The sequence below is a fragment of the Macaca fascicularis genome, chromosome 2, assembly GCF_037993035.2.
Source record: "Macaca fascicularis isolate 582-1 chromosome 2, T2T-MFA8v1.1".
Lineage (NCBI taxonomy): Eukaryota > Metazoa > Chordata > Mammalia > Primates > Cercopithecidae > Macaca > Macaca fascicularis.
This window is the reverse complement of record NC_088376.1, coordinates 84,500,970-84,515,735: the sequence shown is the minus strand read 5'-3', so window position 1 is coordinate 84,515,735 and position 14,766 is coordinate 84,500,970. Positions and strand designations below refer to the sequence as shown.

Sequence of the window (14,766 nt, the reverse complement as noted above, 5' to 3'; positions counted from 1 at the left end):
TAAAAGTTCCTAAAATCTGTGTCACTCTGTAAGTGCTTTGAAGCTTAATATAGGCCAACCAAAACAAAACATTATCTCATAATCTTTAAATATTCTTATACTGTACAAATTTAAAACCACCTAGAAGACAAATAGCTTATTGCTTCTCTTTTATAGTTTTGGTTTATCTACCCCCCAAAAAAAACCCTACTTTCAACATTCTAAAATGTGCTTTGTGTTTTGCTTAATATTAGTCTAGACAAATTTATACATTAAAAATTATCTTCCTCCATATTTGTATATAGTGCCTGTTATGGTTTTCCTTCTGTCCTATACATTTGTTTTTTTTTTTTTTTTTTTTTAAATCTGTCCTTGTTCTTAGGAGTGCCATGATTGCTGACTACATGTTCTGGCTTGGTGGAGGAAGGGAACAGAGCATAAGCAAGCTCATCAAACTGTATTGGCAGGTAAAAATTGATGTCCCAACTAGGGAGGAGAAACCCATCTCATTTTTAGAGCTAAAATGAAAGATTGGTACTTAAAAGACTGCAGGGAAAGGTAGCTCTGGGCATATCAATCAGAAGGAAGCTACTGAATAATAATGTATTTATAATGAAGTAGATTTTCTAAGAGTAATTCTAGGGGCAAAATTCAAGGTTGTTAACCCATGGCCCATACTTCAGTTTTACAACTCAATATAAATTTTAGAGATCCCAGGAACTACTTTTCCAGGCTTGCTATTATAATAATAGGATTTTTTAAAATATGAACATTGTATTTTCATAGATTCTTATTGATCTATGGCCTGTAAAAACAGATGCTAGAAGTAATATTAATTACATAATAAAGGAAAAATGCAAAGATCAGATGTATTTGTTTACTATTTACTATTTGAAACAACCAATAGCAAATTGCAAATCTTGTTTCTAATTTATTATTCAAAATGGCAGCAAGAAGTCATACCAAAGGTCAATCAGATGCCAAGATGAAAGTAATAATTTCTTAGACATATAAGAATAATTTTGGATTTATTAGTTCAATCTCATTTATAAGACATGAATCTGTTCTTGCTTTACCCTTCACCAACAAGCTGTCAATAAGTTTCTGCTGAAGTATACCCAAAATGAAGAGCTCACTTAACCCCCACAAAAATAACATCTGGTTTGCTAACTATTAAACTGTTTTCTTCATTTAAAGTGAATTTCTGCTCCCTTAAACTTCCATCCCGTTGTTTCTAGTGAGTCCACATGAACCACATGAAACCCATTTCCAATGAAGTTATTATAAATATTTGAATATCAACTACAAAAGCCAACTTTCTCCTCCATGTCTTCTCTTCTCCAGACTGTGTGGAGCTTTTTCCTTGTATTTCAAGATGTTTTAATTTAATTGAATGTGAACATTTTGAACCAACCAGAATAAGATGTTCTAAGCCACTAACTGTAAAGTAAGAAATAATCATCAACAGCCTTTTGAAGCTTCCTGGTTTTTTCCTGTCTTTTTTCTTCCCCCTACATTTTCACTACTGTGTCTTGGTCCCTAGTTTTTTGTCTCTCTATATTATATGTTATCTTCATTAGACATTAAAGTGTCAGGTTTATCATACACAATTTCCAGTAACTCACATGGTTCTATCTGGAGATTAATTTACCTTCTATTAAAAAAAATTTAGATTAGTCCCATTATACTTCAGTTCTGTGATTGTTTTAAAATAAAAAAAACAAATGTTGATCTCCAAGTAGACAAACGTTTAATCCCAAAACAACCTATTACTTCTCTGATAATTTTAAGACTTTCCTAAGAGAATCTGGAACATACAAACAGCAGTAATCGCTGATGAACATGTAACTAAATAGCTGTTAAAAAATGCCAGATGGAAGAAATAAGCAAATAATATGGGCTATAGATATACAAAGAGGACTTTTTTATAAGGATTTCAGAGGCTTTTATAAAGGATTTAAGAGAGGTGGGAAAGGAGCTGTGAATCTTGAGGACTGGAAAATATTCAGCAGGCCTGGCATATACTAGGTCCCCAGCGAATGCTTGACTTAATTTAATTATTCATTAAACAAATATATATGAGTACCTATCGTGTTTTCTACATTGAACTAAGAAAATAATAGATCTAGTGTCAGCATAACCTAAGACAAAGTAAGACCTTGGCGATTTCGTAAATAAAAAGTTTGTCTGACCATGTTGTGGTTCGCAAGCGTGATAATTCAGTTTTTACGCTCACGTATGAGACACACCTCCTTCAAATCTTGTTATGTCATCACATTATCCATCTGATGTGAAAAAACTTTTTCTGTTTCCTTTAGCTTTCAGAGAACATTAATATCTCTATTTTATTTACCTCAGACTAAGAAAATAATCTCCACTTACCAATGCATGCATGTTTGTGATAGAAAATGAAATAAAATGAATATTTTACTATTATGTATTAATAAAAGATAAAAAATAGTTCTCTTTGTATTCCCTTTCTCTTGATTGGACATAACCTGGTGTAAGAGAAAAGAGCTCTTGTCTAGAAGTCAGGTCTGATTTGGTACAAGTTCTAATACTAACTAGATCTTGAACTTAGGGCAAGTTAGTCTCTAGAGGAGCTTTAACTGGAAAGTGAGAATGGCTGGAACAAAGTGTTTGAGAAGATTTATTCTTAAAGCCCATTTTAGCACTAAAATCTTATCCAAAATCTTAGTCCAAAGATGATGTCACAAATTTTGAGGAAAAAAGAAGCAACATAATTAGAAATCACTTCCTGCAGATAAATTCTATAAATTAACACTCTCTATCAAGCCCCAACATCAGCACAACAAACCATTCACTCACCCATTATATACTTCCTGCTGCTAACCGCTCTCCTTGATCTTGATTCAAATGTATACATTCGAATCCCTAAACCTTGTTCTGTCCCAAATCAGAAGGGGGTATTTAATCCTTGCCAGAGAGTGCCAAGTCTATGCCATCTTTAAAGATATATATGCCCCACTACCCAATCCACCCTAGCAATTTCACTGATGACTTGAAGAATGTCCCCAAACATCACAGACTAGAGACTGTATTTGCATGCAGTTTTGTAGGCATCCATTCAGGTTAAATAGATAGACACTATTTTCACCACCTTTGCCAGAAGTTACTATACTGTATATCTTCCTTTTCGACCACATAAAATCCATACTATTTTAGTTGGTTATTCTTCTTAACAGGAAATGGAAAACTTCAGAATGTAAAAATTTGAGAACATGTCTATATTTACTCTTATACATGGTTGACTTACAAATTCTCAGATGCAAAAGAATGGACCTTTGCTTTGGTGGACTCAAGAACCTTTCAATTGCATTAGGAACATTTTTCATATCATCAACGCAGCAAGGAAAAGAAAGGCATTAAGCACTGTACTATATGACAGCTCACACTGGGATATATCACTTTGAATAAGTGTTTGCACAAGTTATTCTATAATAGTGTCACCTCTTCAGAGCTACAGAGGGTTGAAAATAACTTGTCATGACTGTACTTGCACGCAATGCCTCTGCAACCCGATATCCAGGCATCTGTAATCAGCCAGTCTCCTTGAGAACACCTGGAGACCTCACCACACTCCTGAACTAATTAGCAAAATAGAAAGTACCAAGTCGGGCTGAGACTAAGCTATTTTTGAAACAGCTGCCCTATAGTGTTTATATATTGGTCCTACACTAATTTTATTACAAGAAGAACTTTATATTAAACCCTAGTCCACCTCTCCCTGCTCCTTACATCCAGGACTAGTTTTAATAACATGAGGAAAACAAGCAAGCAAGCTTACTCCATCTTCCACTCCCTTGTTCTGTCCTGCTGCATTCACTTTCAACCACATTCTGAGGCACAAAAGTTTTCATGTGTGTGTCTTTAACTCATGTAATGTGAATAACAGAGCCAACCCTGGTCTGCACTGCTCAGCGAAGTGAGAAAAGGTAACAGCTAATCGTATCACAGAACTCCCACAAAACGAGTGCAGAGGAACCCCACTAAACAGCGGCATGCTGCCTGATCAGCTCATCCCCTACCTTTATGGTTCTTTTTTCCTTTAATTTTTTTGAGTTATAGACCCCTCTGAGAATCTAATTCATTTACAAGCATCCACCTAGAACAATACTCATAAACACATACACACGAAATATGTGCTTACTTTTCATCTCATTGGATTGGAAATTGATCTCCTATACATAGTCAGAATACCAGAACAGCATTTACAGAAAAGTATGGTTTTCTCACTCTTGTGAGAAGGCTTTTGTAGCTTTTCTAGATCAAGGAATTGAAATATTTCATATTGCATCAATTTCAACATTTCATTTGAATGTCAATAACAGGTAAAATCCTGATTCACAAAGTCTCTACTAGCAAATGGAGTTAGAGCTGCAATACTACACAGTATCTCAGATGGGTCAGCATGAATCAAGAATTACCAAAATTTTCAACTAAAATTTATAATACGTCATTTCCTTTGTCCTCGAGTAAATGAGTTCATCTTTGTTAGGCTTATATCATCAAGGCTACCTATGGCAGCAATTTGTTTCCATTTTAAGGCTGTCTGAACAAAAAGGGACCTTCATAAGAGATAAGCCACTTGCCAAGTGTCTGTAAATTTTTGTCCCCAGAAACTCTCAAGTCTTCATCAGTCTCACCTTCAGTGTTGGAAAATCTATATTGTTATTTGACTTCAGTCACCTCATTTAGAGTAGCTGCTTGGCCACAAAAAAAAAAAGCTTATAGTTTTTCGGCAGGATCTCTAATAGTAACTTCAGCATTTTCAATCAAAAGATTTGTTTAATTTATGTGCCTAAGATATCAGCCATTACAAAACTAGTCCTGGAATTTCTCACCATCAAATTATTCTAAGAAGGAGTTTTCTTTTTTCTTAAAAAATTGTAAAAAAAAAAAAAAAAAACAACCAAACTAAATCAGATCTAAATCTCTTCTCTGGATTGTCAACAAACTTCTCTAAAAGGAAAGAACCTCATGGTGTGCTCTTGTATCTTGACAAAGATCTACTGAAAAGGCACTAATTCAAGCTCTTGGCTCCGAAGAAGCTGAAGACTTTCACAGCAGTAGAAAGACCTCTTTTGGGATTGCTGGAAGAGCTGTTGACACCAACACAGGCCCGTGTAGAAAGCATGACATGTGGAGCATCTTTCTTCAGTGAAGCAGCAGAGGCTGAGGCAGTGCCAGCTTCACAGGTCTTCCATCTGTGCAGAGAACACCAAGACTTCCCATCCAATTCAAGTTGCACTTGGCATTGAAATGTTTCCCATCTCATAGCTATCAATGGCCTATATGGTTTCCAAAGGCAGCTTACCAGAAAGAAATATCTCTTTGGCGTGATTAGTCCTACTCTCAAAGGACAAAACGAGGAGCTGGCTGAACTGAGAGACAAAAGATTTTCCACAGCCACATGCTCAAAGATGGCCCATAGTTTGTGGGCCCCTAATGCCTTTCTATGGACCTCAAGGTTCACAGACCACAGGCTAAGACTCTTTTACAACTCCTTCTCTTTACATCATTGTCACTATTGCAACAACCCCTTTTCTTTTTGCTATTAGGCCTACCAGGAGGCATTTACTGCTTCTAACACTCAAAGCAAAATATAGCACCCACAATGTTATTGTCATATAGTGCCTCCATAAACTGCATCATGGTCATTCAAGCTTGAAACCTTTGCAATAGTGTCCAGACTCTTCTTAAGGTGGTGGATACCTTTATTATTTACTCTCAAACTGTATTTGTCATTCATACTCATTCAACAAATATTTAGTGACTGTACGTAAGAAACTGGGGTATATGTTGGAGATACAGGAGTGAACAAAATAGGCATCACCTGTCTTCAAGGAGCATATATTCTAGCACAAACTATTTACTAGGAAAAGCTACAGACTATAAGGTACTTAAATTATATACCACCTCTTGTTAATCTGCTTTCAAAATGCACCGCCATCAAAATGCATTGCAAAAAGCAGCTCAATAAAGATTTGTTAAATCAATCAATCAAATTAAATATTGGTTTGACATGAAGCTCAAACCAATAACATTTGACATGAAAATATTTTGGCATAGTTGTTTCACGATTTTTAAAACCAGTGATTATGAATCCAATGAACATTTTGCTAGGTATGTGCACACGTGTTCTAAGTTCACAATTGTAAACAACTTTTGTGCTTCGGTTGAGTTGAGGATCAATAGAATTTTTGAAGAAAGTTGCAGATTTCCAAGAGATCTTTTAGGCTCATTAATTTTTGTGCTCAGAGGTGTCTTCCTGGAAGTTCCAAGTTCTTAGCCTACTAACTGCTTCTTTCAAACATGACAATCGAGGGAGCAGCAAGTAAATAGATTTCTCTAAACAGACCAGAGAATGATGTACAATAAATTAATACTAAACATGTTTTGATTACATATACTAATAATGATGACTTTTTCCTCTTCTATTCTTTTTTTCTCCTCTTGATATTGCAAAATCATCCCAATATTACTCATTTACATGGTAAACATGTACGATAACCCCAAATAAATACAAAATCTTCAACATGAAATTACAGGCAAAGTAAGGTCAAGGAACTGAAAATATTTTTTATCTTTAACAAAACACCTATATTTTCTGCAGAAATGTGCTTTCTCTGAAGATTTGCTTCCATGTGAAAAATTTTTCCACAGAAAGGAACAAAATAGCAATACCATCTGAACAGTTCTCTTAGTGGCCTATATTTATAGTGCATTTATTTATTTGGCCCTGTCAGGCAGAGAGTTTCTAAATTTTTTGCATGAGGAATGTCTGAAAGCAGCCCAGGTCCTATAGTATTTAGATTAGATATAATTTGAGAAGCACTAAAGACACTCACCCAAAAATATTTTCCCCATCAATTCCTATGTATCATACTTAAATTCTTATCATTTGGCATTGAGTCTCCAGTCAGCCTCAGGTCATATGCAGAAGAAATTTTATCTAGAAGTGTTTAACTAAGTACATTGTTACCTCTGAATAGAATTGTAAAAATTAGTTTATTTGAGCTTTCTTAGTCTTCTTTGAAAGGTAAAAGAAGAATTCTATAATAATAAGATATAGGGAAAGGTAAAGTCTAATGAGAAAATTTGACAGAAATATAGGAATATAGGAAATGTAGGCCAACCAGAAGTACCTTTTGAAGGCAAAGGATATCTGTGCTTAATTCTGTCAAGGAAAGGAAGCAAACGAAAATAGGTATCATGGAGCAGTAGAAAAAGGTTGGGCCTGAGATTCAGGAAATTTAACTTCTAGTTCCAAAGCTGACTCAATTTTTAATAAATCACTGCAATTTTTTATTAGCCAGCTACTGCTGCAATAATACTGCGTAACAAGCCACTCTAAAACTCAGTGGCTTATCAAATAAACATGTTGGCTCAAATTTGATTAGTTGAGGCTAATCTCAACTGGGCTTGGCTTACCTCCAAGCTGCAGAGAGGTCCAAGTGTATTTCACATATCTTTCACTCTCTTTTGTCCAGTGATTACCTGATGCAGGTTCTTTTTATGGCAAAATGCAGGATTCCAAGAGAGAAAGCCAAACCATACAAGCACATTTTAAGCCTCCGCTCATACCATCGTTGCTAACATTCTAGTAGTCAAAGCAAGCCACACGATCAAGCCCAAAAGCAAAGGGTAGATCCTTCTGCCCACTACAAAGCCAAGACAAAGGGGTGGAGTTGATGTTGCAACAGGGAGGGGAAACATTGAGACCCACAACTCAATCTACCAAAATTGCTCTAGGCCTTCGTTTCTGCTTCTGTTGGCCTTCCAATGAGGAAGCTGGCCTAGGTTAGTGGTTCTTAAACACCAGTCTAGTAACCAACTGCATCAGTCACTTAGAAAAACATTTAAAATATTAGATTCCTAGAGTTGAGTGGGATACTAAAAACTGTATTTTTCTATTGTCCCCCTTCAACCAGGTGATTCTGATGCACAACCCCAGGTATATGTCTCAAAAGCGATTTCCAATTTTTAAGTTAGTGACCAACCTAGCCCACCATAGAGTTTATCTGGGACTGCCCAATGTGCAAAGGTATGACATTGGATGACCTGCACAGGTGATCCTGCCTACCTGATAATGCAATTTAAATAATTTATAAGACCCAGATTCTCCCCTCCATCTTCCCACTATGTAGATTACCTCCCAGTAGATTAGGCAGCTTATGTTTCCCATTGTTAACGGTTAACAGCTGCTGTCCCCTTCTCCCCATGATGTAAGTCAGATTTTCCTGTGTACTTCACATCCCTGAAGCAAACCTCTTGGCTGCTTAAGTGTCATATCTAGACAACAATGGGCATGCAATATTCTTTAGTCTCTTGCCTACAAAGAAATTTTGTCTATTAAGCTAGACAATATTAAAATTCACAGTTTATGAATTATCATATTTTTCAATTAGAAGACAGACTAAAAAGGAAGTATCCAAATTGAGGTGAGAGGTAAAAGAGAGCTTCCTTTCCTGGGTCCTGCAAAAAGATAAATGTAGAAATAAATTTCTCATCTAATTATTCATTCCTGTTTATATATTCTTTAATGATATGTTTCCATGGTTACCAGTGTTGTTAAACGCTGCCTGTGTTTCATTTTGCTTTGATGCTATTTGAGGTAGTATGCCAGTAGGAGAGGTTCCCTTTTAAATGAAAGATGTAATTGAGGCATGTATTTGATCCAAGGTTGAGTGTTCCCATGAAGGAGATAGTGACCGTGACATTATTTGCTGGTTGTATAGTTTTGTGTAGCTCTTCTATTGATGTTCTGTGAGTGCTGCAGGCATTAGAAAGGAAGGGAAGAAAGGAGGAGGGAGAGAGGGAAGAACCTGAACCATACACATATATAAATTAATGTGTATATATTTTCCTACCTTTACACACACACACACACACACACACACACACACACACATATATATATATAGAGAGAGAGAGAGAGAGACATTGATTTAACTGGACTGTCAAGTAGGTGAGGTTGCTTTTTACCACCCCATCCCTCTCTTCTCCTCATGCTATCCCCACTTCAACCCAACATGTACATGCCAACAGGCAGTTTTTTTTCAAAAATGGGTTGAGTATTCAATTGCTTTGCCTCAGTGTGAATTTCAGCCACAATGCCATCTCTCTGGAGGTTTTTTGCCTTTGAAGCCCCAACTCTCACTGAGAAATAAATGGCTTTATCACCTGCTGCCAACACAGTGTCAGGCATCCAGATCACACAAGAATTTGAGGGCAGTAATCCTTGCTAGTGCCTCAGAATATGCCCTGCAGGGGGCAGCATGCTTCACTTGCACATCAGCCTTCTCTGTACATTGATAATTAAGGCTTGTTAGAAAATTCAGGCATCAGAGGTGATACAATCCCCCCTTCTCAGGTGGCTGAGGCAGGAGAATCACTGGAGTCCAGGAGTAGTTAGAAGCTATTGCAGTGGTCCCCAACCTTTTTGGTACCAGGGACCAGTTTTGTGAAAGACAATTTTTCCATAAATCAGGGTGGGGGGATGGTTTCAAGATGATTCAAGCACATTACACTTATTGCGCACTTTATTTTCATTACTATCATACTGTGATACATAATGAAATAATTATACAACTCACCATAATGTAGGATTAGTGGGAGCCCTGAGCTTGTTTCCCTGCAACTACACAGTCCCATCTGGGGATGATGGGAAACAGTGACAGATCATCAGGCATTAGATTCTCATAAGAAGCTCATAAACTAGATCCCTCACCTGAGCAGTTCACAATAGGGTTCATGCTCCTATGAGAATCTAATGCCACTGTTGATCTGACAGGAGGTGGAGCTCAGGCGGTAATGCCAGCAATGGGGAGCAGCTGTAAATACAGACAAAGCTTCTCACCGGCCCGCCGCTCACCTTCTGCTATGTGGCCTGGTTGGGGATCTCTGAGCTATAGTAGGCTGTAACCACACCCGTGAATAGCCACTGCACTCCAGCCTGGGCAACATAATGAGACTCCATCACTATAAAAATAACAAATAAATAAACCAAAAAATTCAGACATCATAAAAAGCAAAATAATTAATCCTCAGTGACCCCTGAGTAATGTTTATTTTGTATCTTCTTCAGAAACGTCTATTATTTCAAAATATTCCTGGTTCAGTGTTTCAGTATTATTAGTAGGTGACAGCAGAAGCCCCACATAATTTAAATGCAGCTTTTTCGTTACCCTTTTTGCCTCCTAAATAGCGTTTGGGTTTCTGGTAGTTTTTATAGGAGGAAAAAAAAGTTACTTCCAAATTTCTTTTCATTTTCTCTCATATGAGAAAGATATGAGCTTAGAGATGTAAAGCAATTCAGGCCTTTCTTTCCTTTAACAAATTTAGGTCTAGATATTTGATTCCCAGGAGGCCTGTGGCTATTCTGCATGGTTTCCATGAGGTTACTTTATTTTCATAGAGACTTTGCCTTCCAGTCTAAATTTACAAACATGTTGATTCCTTCTTTGTGCTTGTTTGCATCTGAAAATCAAAACTTGTTATGAGCAAAACCAAATTTAGAGGGTTTTATGGTTATCTATTCTATTTTCCATAGATTTTTATGGGTTATTGATTTACAAGCTTGCAGAGAAATTGAGGTCACTTTTTTTTAGCAGCTGGAGATGTGTAATAACGATTCCATGAAATCATGAAATTTTTTAGGCTGTGTTCACCCAGGTATAAGATAATCTGCAAAGCTCAAAGCTTTTAATGTTTTTATTTATATTCAGTCATTGTTTTGGTGGTATTGCACACCAATTAAGATAAATTCTCCTCTTTTCTTGAATTCATATGATTGTATTTTCCTTGCTAATTTTTGAAGACTGCCTACTCTATCTGTACCTGGACTGAATCATTCTCTTTTTCATGGTAATTTTCTCTTTTCCAGATAATGAGACCTTGGCATTTCAAATGTCAGCCTTTAACATGTGGCATGATTTCGTTTTTCTCAGGATTATAAAGTAACTGCTAAGCTCACCTATTTTTATTCAAGAAAGCATAGGTGCTATTATATATATAGTGCAGCCTACACCAGGAACCAACAACCTATGAGGAACAATAACTTCCAGAAAACCTCAGAAGGATTCTTTCAAGCCCAAACTAGAGGGATGGAAAATACCATCTTTAGCATGGCAAGCCTTCACTTCATTTATTTATTTATTTATTTATTTATTTTTTGAGATGGAGTCTCGCTGTGTCTCCCAGACTGGAGTGCAGTGGCGTGATCTCGGCTCACTGCAAGCTCCGCCTCCCGGGTTCACGCCATTCTCCCGCCTCAGCCTCCCAAGTAGCTGGAACTACAGGCGCCCGCCACCACGCCCGGCTAGTTTTTTGTATTTTTAGTAGAGACGGGGTTTCACCGTGTTAGCCAGGATAGTCTCGATCTCCTGACCTCGTGATCCACCCGCCTCGGCCTCCCAAAGTGCTGGGATTACAGGCTTGAGCCACCGCGCCCGGCCGTCATTTATTATTTATTCTTCATCAGGTGGAGGTTGGCCTGCTGTAATATTCATATAAGATGCAAATCAGAGATGTAACCAGAGACTGGACAGATAACTTGTAAAGTACAGTGGCAGGTCTCTTGAAGTTAGCACTTTATCTCATTTCTTTTAATATTATGTGAAGTTGTGATTTTTTCTTATCACAAAGCACATAGAAATATATATGTATATAATGTATGTGGATCTATATATTATACATGTATTTTGACAAGTCCATTGCATTTCTCACAGGCACAATTGTTTCCCCTCTGAGACATTTTGATGTTAGGATGAAAGCATGGGAAGTCATGTATAGGAGGCCACCTGCCCCATAAAATTATCCTCCTGCAATCTGTTCTTTTTAAAATATAAAGTCTTCTGGGAGAGGCCACAACCTGGAAGACATTAATTGCAGACAAAGAAATAATAAAGAAAGGGTTGGGTGCGGTGACTCACGCCTGTAATCCCAGCACTTTGGGAGGCCTAGGCGGGCGGATCACGAGGTCAAGAGATCGAGACCATCCTGGCCAACATGGTGAAACCCCATCTCTACTAAAAATACAAAAATTAGAAAATCGCTTGAACCTAGGAGGCAGAGATTGCAGTGAGCCGAGATCGCGCCATTGCACGCCAACCTGGTGACAGAGCAAGACTCTGTCTCAAAAAAAAAAAAAAAAGAAATAATAAAGAAAAATAAAAGGTGTCTGATTGCCAAGCAAAGCTGAAACTTATGTGAGAAAAGAAATTACAGGGAGGCAGGAGAGGACCAGGACAAACTGTGAGTAATATTTCCACAGCACAGTCATCCCTCTTACTAGATTCCAGATACACTCATTTCTCTTGATCTGCACACCACCAAGGTCATGAGCTACTAGCTTCTAAGATGAACAATTCCCTTCTTAGAAGCCTCCATTAGAACTTTCTTCTTCCTGCGAAAGATTCTGCTTCTGCCCTCTGAAGCTTTGTGCAAGAACCTTTCATATATTTGGAATCCTATCTTAGTGCTGGACAGGACTGTAAACATCATTTACAAGTCAGCACAGCATAATGGCTCAGAGGAAGAGGCCCTAAGATGTAACTGATTTGAATCCCATCTCTGTCATGAAGTAGATGTGTGAACTACACCATGTTGTAGAAGCTCTATACAGACTGAGTTTTCCTCAACTATAAAATGGAGTAACAATGCTTGCTTTCCAGCATAGTTTTAGCAAATTAACAGAATAGTTTACCTACAGCACTTGGCCAATGCACAGTGAAGGCTCATTTGATAAATAAATGAGTTTTTCAGGTTTATCAGTAAGCCAAATAAAGTCTGCATAGAGAGAATCTGAGAACACTTTGCTACCTGATGACAGAAAGTTAGTCCTTGAACCTAAATCTTGTCTCCAGATGAAACGTCCTCAAATCTTTTTAACTTGTTCTCCAATATACACTTCTTCAAAGGTAACCCTGACCTTTCCACTCAAAGTCATCTCAAATAATAGCCCAAAAGACAAAACAAATTCTGAGTAGAAAAAGCAGTACAAGTTTGAGAACCAAGTTACCAGGTCTTTGTCTCAACCCTGCCATAAATTAGTTGTGTGTACTGGCAAGGCATACCCCACTTTAAAACCAATGGTCAAGAAATACAACAAAAAACAACATACAGTTAGGAATAGAAATACCTACCTTCATACAACTAAATGATATATAGAGATGAAATGTACAATGACAAAAAAGGGTCCCAAGCTGTGTTGACATTTACTACTGAACACAGAGGCTAAAGCTCATTGGTAATACCCAGTTGTCCTTAGGAAATAATTGCAGGTAATGTAGCTATTTATTTCTGCAATACCTTTTGGTGATTCATTTTAAGTCATCAAGAATAAAAGCTCTGTGGCATCCTAAAGAGTCTGGAGGCTGCTGAAACCCACACTTGTAACTCTGAGTTTCTTTCAGCTGGTGTTTCTCTAATGTGCAAGCAGAAAATTATTTGGGGTCTATAGAACACGAACATACTTAAAGTTCTATTTATAAGTTATATATGCTTTGCCATTAAATAAGCTAGACTGACCTAAGCACGTTATTATTTAAGCTCCCCTATCAAAACACCGTACATCTAATTTTTGTAAATGTTTCTCCTTGACACTGGCATGCTAGCTGATAACATGTCCTAAATCTAATGAGGGGCCAGTGGACAAAACAGTCTTACTTGTGGCCAGTAGGTGTGAGTGATGAATATTCCATTTTGTGTCAGAATTCTTATAAAGAGGATCTTGATCTGGTTACGGTTTGATGTGGTCTGTTTGTTTCTCTGTGCTAGAGTCAAATTCTAGCTGTCTGTGGAGACAGAAATAGACAGTGATGGAAAAAGAAGAAGGGAATCAATGCTTGACTTTATTCTTCCAAGAATTTACAATCTAATTAAAAGAATAAAATGTTGCTCACCATAGAAGAAAGATTGGCTTAGGGGACTTGGGCTGTCATCTTGCTTTCATTTCTGATTTTGTAACCTCAGAGGAATCACCAGTACTTACCAAGCTTTACGTTTAGTGATTATAAAATAATATTTTAGATCCTTTCCATCTCCTCAGTTCTATCTTGAAGGACCATGGAAATAACATTTTACTAAAAAATATAAATGATTAAAAGTTAATGCAGGGTAAATGTTAGGCCTTAAGTGCAGAAGTTAGTTAATGGATGCAACACACGTAATGAAAACTCTAACCCTAACCATAGTGAATGGTAGACAGTAGCTCAAATAATATATTTATACAATTACATGCATGTGTATATACATATATGTGTTCTAGAATTCTATAGCAGTAACACACTACAAAACTAAATTAAATACTTTAAATTTAATATTATATTTATTATGACTATTTTTAAACAGAAAGGGTTGCAAAGTAGAGAATTCAAAAAAGCTATATAAAAGTCCATTTCCCTTGCTACAAATAACCTGTTTATACAATTTTTAGTGATTTCTAAATAATGCAAATAAAATTTAAATATTTTTATTTAAACTGCATGAAATATTTATAACTTTCACATCACTGGGCTGACAGAGGTAATGGCAAAGCTGCCAAATAGTCTTTTATATTAAGAAAAAATGAAACTTAAAGTGAATGTTCTTTCATAAAATAGCTTCCATAAATCCAGGGTAATATTTCAGAATCAAAATGTTGATCACTGCAGCAGGGACAATCAATCAATTATTACATATTCTATTCTGACACTCCATTATATTAAAATCATCATACAAATGTAAATCTTGACTGTTACATAAATGATAGAGTGATTGTGT

General features: G+C 36.8%; 1 protein-coding gene and 1 non-coding gene across 3 annotated transcripts in view; both read left to right on the top strand.

Annotated features, from left to right (window-relative positions):
* SPATA16 (spermatogenesis associated 16) overlaps positions 1–14,766 on the top strand; it is a 261,852-nt gene that overhangs the window by 166,379 nt on the left and 80,707 nt on the right. For both annotated transcript variants that reach the window (XM_045386618.2, XM_045386617.2), the window contains exon 5: positions 362–446. In XM_045386618.2, the coding sequence (XP_045242553.2) occupies positions 362–446 (85 nt within the window). The remainder of the gene's footprint in view (positions 1–361; positions 447–14,766) is intronic.
* On the top strand, positions 2,170–2,270 carry LOC123572113 (small nucleolar RNA U13). Its single transcript, XR_006696449.2, has one exon. It is a non-coding gene; the product is annotated as a small nucleolar RNA U13 (small nucleolar RNA).